General features: G+C 39.7%; 2 protein-coding genes across 2 annotated transcripts; both read left to right on the forward strand.

The window, feature by feature from the left end:
- LOC104757886 lies at window positions 1,505–4,441 on the forward strand. Its single transcript, XM_010480665.2, has 2 exons — window positions 1,505–3,840; window positions 4,051–4,441. Exon 1 carries the CDS (start codon window positions 1,578–1,580, stop codon window positions 3,510–3,512), a length of 1,935 nt encoding a protein of 644 aa, XP_010478967.1. The 5' UTR covers window positions 1,505–1,577; the 3' UTR covers window positions 3,513–3,840; window positions 4,051–4,441.
- LOC104759742 lies at window positions 9,090–11,427 on the forward strand. Its single transcript, XM_010482633.1, has 2 exons — window positions 9,090–10,670; window positions 10,732–11,427. The coding sequence occupies exons 1-2, from the start codon at window positions 9,090–9,092 to the stop codon at window positions 11,425–11,427; spliced, it is 2,277 nt and encodes a 758-aa protein (XP_010480935.1).

Here is an 11,746-nt window from a genome sequence, read left to right on the forward strand (position 1 = left end):
AACCAAATAATATTATTAAGAATACGTACGATTTGTTGTATGTGGATATTTTAACTAGAAGAGAAGCCTTCGTCGGACTGAGATTCGACAGAACTCAAATAGTTTTTTCCTAACAATTGAACTAACAACACATATTGTTGTATAATATTCGTCTGTATTTTTGTGTGTGTGAAAGTCTAAATATATATATAAGCACAAATATATGATTCAGTCGGAAAAAAAATGATTGAGTCGAAAACGAACAAGAAAGAGAAAATATATAACAATTTTGTTAGCAGTAATGTTCACTTGCGATAAAAAAAAAAGAAAACTACGTTTGCCAACAGGGACGATTATATTATTTGTTGTTAATATTGCCCTTTTTTTTGTTCTTGGATTCTTTATGTATATATTTCTTATACAGAACAACTATGTAATCAGATTCAAGTTAATAAAGTTAGGTTATGAAAAAAAAAAAAAAGCGTAGATTTGGCATGATTTTGTGAACAAAGTAAAATTCGCATGATTATCCAAATTTAGTAAACATAAATTCAGGTGAATTTACCTACTAGCCAAAATGACAAATTTAATTAAGAATCTATATATACATTTTTCAAGTACATTTAGCAAATAAATCTTGAAGTTGCCACTTATTTACAAGACTGCCATTGATATTAATTATTAATTTGTTTTTTATTTAATTAATTAATATTAAGTTTTTATTTTTGAAAACAATAGTTCTCATCCTAAATAAATTTCTAAAACAATTGGAACCACTCCTTTTAACATTAAATATTAATTTTATAATTGATTTAATTAATATTAAGTTTTCAATTTTACAAAACAATATTTTCTTCATAAACAAATTTCCTAAACAATCGGTCTAACCAAGAAACGAATTAATTTTCGATCTTGGAGGAAGATCCGTGGCCGAGATTTTTGATCTCAACGCATTGATTTCCCCCTAAAATAAATGTTCAAAATCAAATATAAAATATATTATTCAAAAAAACTAACAGTATGATTTTTAAAAGTAACAAACATATTTACCATTCAATTTGATATCTTATTCAAAAAATAATAATAAAATATAAAAGATATTGCTTGCTCACAGGTTTATTTTTATTTTGTATTACGTATTTAAAAATATTTTTTACTTTCACGGGTTTCATATGATGAGTTTTTGCAGATTAAAAATCTTTGAATATGTTGTTTGACCCACCTATCATGACGGGTTTAAAATATAGAACCAACACTAAAACTATTAGTTTATCTCATATATATTATAGATTTGTAATCATAGTTTTGAAAATCAACTTATAAATTATTTAGTATATGAACTACAAAATATTATACATAGTATAATACATTCTTAATATTCCAAAAAAAAATACACATAAAAAAATACACTAACATACTATATAGGCATATACCTCTGTTTAATTTTAAAGAATAAAATAAATCTAGACTTTTATATTTTATCTAATAACAAATTTAATGTAATTAGGTTATAAACTTTATAAAACGTCCAGAGAGTAAAAAAAAAAAAAAAACGTAAGACAATGGCGATTTTGAAGGCGATGAAGATCTGGGTTTGAATGTTCGATTCTGTCATGGATGGGGGACGAGGAGAGGATCTCCTTCGATCTCTGCAGGTTAAGGTTGAGAGGAATCAGATGGGAAATTTGATTCTCTCTGGTCAAAGGCTGGCTCTGCGGGATTCAGTTTGTGATGTTTATGAGGATTTCTTTGTAATGGCGAATCTCTATGATTCGTTCAGATTGATCTCAGTTACTCATTTCTGGGGGATTCGAAAATCTGAGATTATGGGGTCGGAATTGGTATCAGATGGAGATTTGTGGGGATTAAAGCCAACGATTTCATTTTTGGGTTCTAAGGATTCGTTTTCAAGATTCCATATCTCGATTTGGAGTGGATGGGGACGACGTCGATACTCTTCACTAGTTGTGGACAGGGTCGGTTCTTTATTGTTAGATTTGGGGTTCTACAAGGAGAGGTTGGTCTTCGTGAAGGTTAATACCTTGATTTTGTCGGATTTGCTGTGTAAGGGAATTCTTATTCTGGTTAAGGATTTGATTCCGTTTGAGCAGATTTGGCTTAGTTCAGGGGTTTTAATTTTGATATGGTTGGTGATTGAGTTTGAGATTTTCTTCTCATGGACTAGTTGGTGGATACGGTTGTTTCTGCTTCTCGTTAGTATCCAGAATTATTCGATGTTAAGATTTCTTCACAGGCTGGTTAGTGCATTGATTTTCAGATTGGGTATGATCGAATTTGGGTTGAGAATCTCCTTGATTCGGTTCGTTTTAATTCCTGGGATATTGGTTGGTGCTGTGGTATTTAAGCGAGAGTTTGAGGATAGTTTTCGAATCATCTCATTCTGTTTTTGCTTCTCGTTCCTTCTAGTTTTTGTAACTTTTCTCAGTGCTCAATATTTCTTTCCTTACCGAGTTATGGCTCAATTGGCGTTAAACAAGAACAAGAGTTCTCTGGTGCGTACGGATACTGTGTCAATTTCCAACTCGGTTTTGGCTAAGAGAATCCAGCAGTTCTCATTGACCCTCATTGGCAGGCTAATGAATCCGGTGTGTCAGAATATGGAGTCCTTGTTAGCTAATTTCCCTAAAATCTGGAAATTAGAGGAGAAAGTGGTGGGTGCCGATTTAGGACAAGGTGTTTTCCAGTTTAACTTCGAGGAAGAAGAGGATATTTTGTCAGTTTTGCAGAATGGTCCGTACCATTTTAACGGTTGGATGGTCTCGCTAGTGAGGTGGGAGCTAGTCATTTCATCATCCTATCCTTCAGCTATTAATTTCTGGGTTAAAGTGGCAGGGATTCCCATGCATTTGTGGGAGGTGGCTAATCTTGAAGCTATTGGGAAGAAGCTTGGGAGGATCCAAGAGGTTGATGAGGAAACCGGCAGTCTTTGTGTGCCAGTCAATGGTTTCAATCCATTGATATTAAAGATGGTGGTGCCTTTTGCAACTGGTGATGAGATTATAGTCTCCCTGGAGTATGAGAAGTTGAATGGGGTCTGTGATCTTTGTTCTCGGATCACTCATGACACTAAAGTTTGTCCAAAGGTTCTTAAGGAGACATCAGCTCCAAGTGCGGGAGGTCAGAGGGACAATAGGGGTGGTCAAAGGCAATTTCCTGCGATGAAGCAAGAGCAGCATCACAATGTTGGGGGTTGGGAGAAGCCTAGGAAACATGCCAAGCGGGCATTAGATTTCCAGTCGGTGGATTCTAGTGAGATTGGTTATTTTCCTCAGCAGCGCTTTGGTGGCAATGTTTTTCACGGTCAGGGTTCTCATGGATCTCGTCATCAAGAGCGATCCTATGGACAGGTCTGGGGTCAGAAGAGGAGTTATAAAGAGGTTGTAGGCCGCGAAGAAGGATCTCGTCGAGGTACACAAACAGGGAATGGGGAAGTTTCGGGGAAGGCACCCGGGTTCATCCTGAACCGTAAGGGTGCTGGTCCGGCTTGGCCAAAACCTCTTTTCAAGGTGTAGCAGGCTGCTTTAGAGAGGAATGGTCCGCTGCGGATTGACAACAACTTGGGAGTTTCCAGTTCCAGCGATCAACTTGTAGTCAAAGAGGTGGAGGGAAGTCCTCTTAAGGGTGAGGTGGGTGCTCCTTTGGCCATGGATTTCAAGGTTGATAATGATGATTTGCTAGAGGATGGTGAGCTTGATGACATTGTCAAGGCGGATAACAGTATGGTCCAGGGGGAGGATGTACCTCCTGCTCAGGGTACAGTGGGCCAGCCGGATCAAGGGTATGACTTCCAAGATGGTCAAATTACTGAGTCTCAGGGTGATGCTGGCAGTGATACGCAAGGTAAATCATCTCCTTCTGTATCGGTTGAGTCAGCTGTGGGGATTGTTAATTATGCTATGGCTACCTTTTCATTAGATGCGTCAGGTGGTCACAAGAGAAAGAATTTTAGTCCTTATGTTAGGAAGGGTGTTAGCGGTTCTAAGATTTCATCATGGGCTTTAGCATCTCCTGGGAAACGTTTACTTGCTAAGGCTTTGTCTAAACCTGCAGGTGACGGGAATAAACAGAAGATGGCGGGAAAACAGGGAAACAATGCAGTGGGTGGTAAACCTTCGGATGGAGGACGTCCAGGAAAGAAAGGGATGGGGGCTCTCCCAAAACCGCCGGCTCGAACGTGAAGATCTTGAGTTGGAACTGTCAGGGCATAGGGGTTGATCTGACAGAAGGATATCTGGGAGATTTGTGGAAGCAACACCGGCCAGACATTTTATTTTTATCAGAAACTAAAAAATGTTCTTCTTATTTACAAAAATTTCAAAAGAAGTTTGGTTATAATAATTTGTATTCTGTTGATCCCCATGGTTCTAGTGGTGGGTTAGCTTTATTTTTTCATGAATGATATAAAACTTTCTATTTTATATGAGAGTAATCGCATTATTGATGTTAAAGCCTTCTTTGGTCAACAAATGGTTTTTTTGACTTTTGTCTACGGGGATCCTATTCCGCAAAACCGGGTTAAGGTATGGGAGAAGTTAATTGATATTGGCTCTTTCCGTATAGATCCTTGGTTTATGATTGGTGATTTTAATGAACTTGTTGGGGATCACGAGAAGAGGGGAGGGGCCTTACGGCCAGCCTCCTCATTTGTGCCTTTTCAATGAATGATTCGGCATTGCGGTATGCTTGAATTCCCGTGTTATGGGAAGCAGTTATCTTGGAGAGGTAATCGGTGTAATAATCAGGTGGTTCGGTGCCGTTTAGACCGTGCCTTAGGGAATGAAGATTGGCAAAGTTTCTTCCCAAATTCGAAGATTGATTACTTGGAGATGGTTGGGTCTCACCACTGTCCTATTTTGGCTACTTGTCTGAAATTATCCTTACGACGGAATAGGCAGTTCCGTTTTGATAAACGTTGGTTGGGAAAGGATGGACTACTAGGGGCAGTGGAGTCGGGATGGGCGCGTACGAATAATTTTCGGACTCTGGCTTTTGTGGATAAAATTAGGAATTGTCGAAATTTGATTTTGTGGTGGCGAAAACATAATGTGATCTCTGGGCCAACTCTCATCTCTTATCTGAAGGCAGCCTTACATGAGGCAAAGATGGACGACCAGATTACTCAGGAGGAGATTCGGGACATAGAGAGAAAACTAAAAGAGGCTTATCGGGATAAGGAGTTATACTGGCAACAGAAGAGTAGAAAATTCTGGCTACGTGTGGGAGACAAAAATACTAAATATTTTCATGCTTCGACTAAACAGAGGAGGGTACGGAATAAAATTGTTGGTTTGTTTGGTTCGGATAATGTCTGGGACGAGTCGCCTGTGGGTATGGAGAATATTGCTTCCAAATATTTTGAGGAGCTTTTTAAACGATCGGATGTAAGTGGTTTATCAGACATAATACAGGAGACTTTACCTATAATTACAGATGCTATGAATAGGAGTTTAACTAGGGAAATCACGGAGGCGGAGGTTTGGAAAGCCTTATTTGCTATGCATCCGGAGAAGTCTCCAGGTCCTGATGGTATGACGGCTTTATTTTTTCAACGGTTTTGGCCCTCCTTAAAAGGGGATCTGGTGGCCTTGGTTAAAGAATTTTTTAGAACGGGAGGCTTTGATCCTCGCCTTAACGAGACGAATATTTGTCTCATCCCTAAGGTGGAGCGTCCGCGACGTATGACGGAATTTCGGCCAATTAGTCTCTGTAATGTAAGCTATAAGATTATTTCAAAAGTTTTATGTTTCAGGCTAAAGCGGTTTTTACCATCTCTGGTTTCGGAAACGCAATCGGCTTTTGTCTCGGGACGGCTGATCACTGATAATATCCTTGTTGCACAAGAAATGTTTCATGGGTTAAATACTAATCAACGATGTAAGTCGGAGTATCTGGCATTCAAAACGGATATGAGTAAAGCGTATGACCGTGTAGAGTGGGATTTTTTGGAAGCGGTCATGACTAAATTAGGTTTTCATAGGCGGTGGATTACATGGATTATGTGGTGTGTTTCTTCGGCTTCGTATCAAGTTCTTCTAAATGGTCAACCTCGAGGATCCATCTTACCTAAAAGGGGTTTACGCCAGGGCGACCCTCTTTCTCCCTATTTGTTTATTCTATGTACAGAGGTTCTAATAGCGAATATTAAAAAGGCTGAGCGAGAGAAGAGACTTACGGGAATATCGATTGCTTGGGATTGTCCTTCGATCTCGCATTTATTGTTTGCGGATGATAGTTTGTTTTTTTGTAAGGCAGAGGAGTCTGAATGCAAAGTGGTTATGGATATTATAGGTAAATATGGTAAAGCGTCTGGACAGGAGGTAAATTTAGAGAAATCATCTATTATGTTCGGTAAGAAAGTTCCGCATGATGTAAGGTCTCGGATAAAAACAGTAATTGGTATTTCCAGGGAGGGTGGAATGGGTTCTTATTTGGGTATTCCTGAAAATATTCAGGGCTCAAAGACAAAAGTTTTCAGTTATTTTAATGACCGTTTAGACGAACGAGTTAATGGCTGGTCAGCGAAGATATTATCCAAAGGGGGTAAGGAGATTATGATCAAATCAGTTGCTTTAGCTCTTCCGACTCATGTAATGTCCTGTTATAAATTGCCACAAGCATTAACGTCCAAACTTACAGGTGCTATATCAAACTTCGGGTGGAAGTCTAATGATAAGGCTAGAGGTTTACATTGGGTAGCATGGGATAAGATGTGTCTAGATAAATCCGATGGGGGCTTGGGATTTCGGGCTTTGGAAGAATTTAATGATGCCATGCTGGCTAAGCAGTACTGGAGGCTAATCCACTACCCGAATTCTTTAATGGCTTGGGTGATGCGTGGTCGATATTTCAGGAGAAAACATCCTTTATTGGCGACAAAACCTTATTCTCCATCCTTCGCGTGGAGGAGTATTTTTTCAACTAAGGGATTAGTGGCGCGAGGGGCAAGGTGGATTGTAGGATCGGGCCGGGATATTTCAGTATGGAGGGATCCTTGGATTCCGGATCTTCAGCCAAGACCAGCAAATGGTCGGGGGAGAGATCTACTTCCTAATCTCCGGGTCAATCACCTTGTTAATCCCCTTCTAATGGATTGCCTACTCTTGAGGAGTTCATAGATCCTGCGGACATTCCGCTCATACGGAGTTTGGTGGTCAGTAAGTCAATGAGCTCATATAGACTGATTTGGCATTATACTAAGTCTGGCAAGTATTCTGTGAGATCTGGTTACAGGTTAGCTCGGGAATTACAAAAAGAAGCTGAATACGGGCCGTCGTGCACAGTTTTGCGGACTCAAGCTTGGAAACTGGAGGTCCCTTCAAAGGTCCAACATTTTTTCTGGCAGGTGGCGTCGGGGTCTCTTCCTGTGAAGGAGCAGATCGCTCATAGGGGAATTCGGTGTGATGTTACGTGTCAACGGTGTGGCTCGGTAGTAGAGACTATCAACGGTGTGGCTCCGGTCCAGGTGTCTTTGTCTGGTTTTCCGTTCGGATATGTGTATTCAAATTTAGATTTTCTTTATTCCAACACTTTTACACATCTGGGGGGACCGGGTATTGGTTGTTTATTGCCTTGGATTTTGTGGACAATTTGGAAAGATAGAAATAAGAAGGTCTTCCAAGGGATTGAGGCAGAGCCAAATGATATTATGATTCAGGCAACAAACGAATCATAATATCTGTTTCTGAAAATTACTTGGTTCCCAAGGTTGTGGAGGAAAGAAGTTCTTTGCCTCGCTGTCAGGTCGACGGCTCCTGGAAAGGTTCGGATCCGCTGGAAGGTTTGGGTTGGTGGTATGGTAACAATGATGATAGGATGCTACTTATGGGGGCTCGCAGTTATGTCGTAGCCCCTATCCTCTTCACTCGGAGTTACAAGCTTTGTTATGGGCTATGGAGTCTCTTAAGGTGTTGTGGATAGATTGTCTCAATTTTGAGTCTGATAGTTCTGAATTGGTGGTGATGGTTCAGGTACCCGACGATTGGCCAGCCTTCTCCTCCTTGCTAGAAGAGTTTATTTCTCTCAGAGCATCATTCTAACCCTTTACCCTGACCCAGATTCCGAAGACGTCAAACGCGCGCGCAGACTGCCTGGCGCGCTCTTCTAGATCTTTAGTTTCTGAAATTTCTTTTGTAAACTCTTCTCCTCCAAGTTGGGCAACCAACTTTGGAGTCCCCTTTTAATTTTTTTAAATTTTTCGTTGAAAAAAAAAAAAACTTTATAAAACGTAAGAAGAAGAAAAAAATTCTAAACAAAATTCTAAATTAATTAGATAAAAAGTTAATTAATCAAAAATTTGAAAAATAAATAAATTAAAAATTATTATTTAAAATACAATAATTTATAACTTAGTCCCGCGGTGTACCGCGGGTGAAATCCTAGTATAGCAATATAATGGATGAAATTAGGTGTGTAACCAAAAGATATTGTGAGATTACCATATTACACCCAAGTGGTGATGGTGGCTGGAATTGTGGCTGGCGAAGGTGGTCGCCGGAGTGGTCGCCGGAAAAGTAGTCGGCGGAAGTTGTGACCGGTAGATGGTCGCTGGAGGTCGGAGTGGTGACTAAAGATGGTCGCCGGAGTGGTGGCCGGAGGTGGTTGTAAGCATGAAGATTTCTGATGCTACATGACTGCATTGTAGAACACTGGCTCGCGCCTTGCCAAGTTACAACGGTTGAATGACGTGGCATTACTCTTGGGGATTCGTTAATTGAAGATCAAGATATTGTCGTATCAAGGAGAAGATTTGGGCTTATCCTATTTAAGGAAAGTAGGTTATGGTGGTTCCTATATATTGTGATGATAGGACAAACACGTTGTTTGGCCGCTTGATAGATTGTTAAGACTCTAGAGAGAAAAAGCTTTGGGGTTTCTTAGGTTTTTGGGTAGATTAAGAATTGGTCAGTGACAAGCTAATTTAGCTGTGTGTAAAACTGATTAAACACTCTTTGTAAGATTGTTTAAGTGATTCTTAATAAGAAAGGAAGTTCTTTTCATTATTGGCTACATCTTTGTTTTTACATTTGGTATCAGAGCGACCAACCGATGAGAGCTTTATACTCAACACAGGTTGAGATTCTGGGAAAAAGATGGAGTCTGTTAATGAACTGGTGATACAACAAAAGCCTATCATGCTGGATGATAGAGGCTATGGTCGATGGAAGGTACGTATGGTTCAGCTGATCCGGAATCTTGGTGAAGATGCTTGGACGGCTGTTGAAGAAGGATGGGAACCTCCCTATGAGAAGACTGAAGCTGGTGACAAGATCATTAAACCAAAGGCACGTTGGACTGTGGAAGAAAAGAGCTTGTCCAAATACAATGCAAGGGCACTTAATGCAATATTTGGGGCTGTTGATGATGATGAGTTCAAACTTCTTCAGGGGTGTGAGTCTGCTAAAGAAGCGTGGGACATTTTGCAAAAGTCTCATGAAGGGAATTCAAGTGTTAAAAGAACAAGATTGGATCAGCTTCCTTCGCAGTTTGAAGTTTTAAGGATGGATCCAAAGGAGACAATTTCTCAATTCAGTGCTAAAATGAGTTCAATCGCTAATGAAGCTAAAAATCTGGGTAAAGTCTACAAGAACACTAAGTTGGTTAAGAAACTAATTAGATGTTTGCCTTCTAAGTACGCGGCACACAAAGCTGTCATGAGAGTCTCTGGAAACACTGATACCTTGAAGTTTGAAGATCTGGTCGGTATGTTGAAGTCAGAAGAGATGGAGGTTGCTGAAGAACAAAGAATTCATGGCAAAGGAATTGCATTCAAGGCAGATGATACAAATGACCAACTGAAAGAAATCAAAGATAACATGTCTTTGATGGCTAGAAACTTTGGGAAAGCTCTAAAGAGAGTTGAGAAAGGTCAAGGAAGAGAAAGTTCTCGCTGGAACAGGAACGACGGAGAAAGGTCTGGAAATCGTTTCAATAGAACAGAAAAAGAGAAGGCTGATCACAGAAAAGAAGTTCAATGTCATGAGTGCAGTGGCTTTGGTCACTACAAACCTGAATGTCCTCTGACAAAAAGGAAGGAGATGAAGTGCTTTGAATGTAAAGGTTTTGGACATGTGAAGACAGAATGTCCAAATTTACAAAAAACTAAGAACAAGTCGTTTATTAGTTTCAGTGATTCAGAATCTGATAGCGATGAAGAAGAAGGGATATTGAATTTATTTGCCTTTAGTGTTAAGAGTGATGATGTACTTGCTGAGAGCTCAGATGATGATGAGGAAGAATCAGTTACGAAAGAAAGCTATTGTGCACTTTACGACAATTGGGTTCAGCTGTGCAATGAAAAATTGCTACTTGTTAAGGAAAAATTGCAGTTGGAAGCCAAGGTCAATATGTTGGAAGGAGAATGCAGGTCTGAAGTTTCCACCTGCAACAAGTCTGAAGTCTCAATCTGTAAGGAACCTCTGTCTGCTGAAAAGGATTTGGTTGAGAGAAAACTGAGAAATCTTCAAGATCTATATGGTTTAGAAAAAGAAAAATCAACGAGACTAGAAAGAGAGCTGAACGAGAATCACAAAAAAATCAGAATGTTGAACAATGGTGGAAACAAGCTAGACGAGATTTTGTCAATGGGAATTGTTGGATCACAACATCGAGGTCTGGGGTATAACAAACAACAAGACGTTGAACTTCTGTCAAGGGATAAGTCTGTGAACTTTGTAAAAAAGCAATGTAACTCACGCTGTGGAAGCAACTGTTCTGAACAATGTTGAACTACAGAGGAGAGTTGTAGTACCTGCAAAAACCAGAGAACCTCAAGTCAAGTCTGGAGATCCCCGACAAAGCTGGACTGATTTCAAGCAAAGAAGGAATGAGTTCATCTGTTTTCACTGTGGCAAAGCAGGTCATGTTCGTAGATTCTGTTTCAAGTTCAAGAATAAGATCAAGGAGCTTTGGATGGCTAGAAAATGCTTTATTGATCCATTTCACTTCTCTCAAGTCTGGGTAGCTAAAAAGGATTTGTACAGCAAGGTGACAGAGAACAATGAACGAAAGTATGATCAGGCCATTCGAGAATCTGAGGAGATCAATCTTTGTTGTAATCTCTCTGTGATAATTAGTGAAGAAGAACCATCTAGAGCGCAAGTGGCTTTTACTTCTACAAGCAGTGAAGGTGGTAATCCTTGGTACTTTGATAGTGGATGTTCACGACACATGACTGGAAATCCTAATATCTCGACAGCCTATGAGGAAACACCAGGAGGAAAGGTAACTTTTGGTGATGGTGGAAAAGGGTCGATTAGAGGTAAAGGACAACTTGAAGATGTTGATCAGCCGTCATTAATTAATGTGTATTATGTGGAAGGATTAAAAGCTAACCTGATCAGTATTAGCCAACTGTGTGATGAAGGGTTGAGAGTGATCTTCACTAAAGTTGATTGTCAAGCAGTAGATGAGAACAACAATACCGTTTAGTTTGGGATTCGATCTGGCAATAATTGTTATATGTGGAAACCTTCTTCAACATGTTTAGCTGCAACTGTGTCTGAAGTTGAGCTTTGGCGCAAGAGATTGGGACATATGAATGTGCAAAGTCTTGTCAAAATAGTCAATGGAGGCTTGGTTCGAGGAGTACCAAAACTCGGTGACAAACTTGACTCTATGTGTGAAGGATGTAATAAAGGGAAACAAATCAAGGTGAATCACAAAAGAATTCCAGACATTGCTTCAAAGAAGGTTCTTGAGTTAATTCATATGGATCTCATGGGTCCTGTCAAGATAGAGAGCATAAATG

This window comes from Camelina sativa, chromosome 17 (genome assembly GCF_000633955.1).
Source record: "Camelina sativa cultivar DH55 chromosome 17, Cs, whole genome shotgun sequence".
NCBI classification, from domain to species: Eukaryota; Viridiplantae; Streptophyta; class Magnoliopsida; order Brassicales; family Brassicaceae; genus Camelina; species Camelina sativa.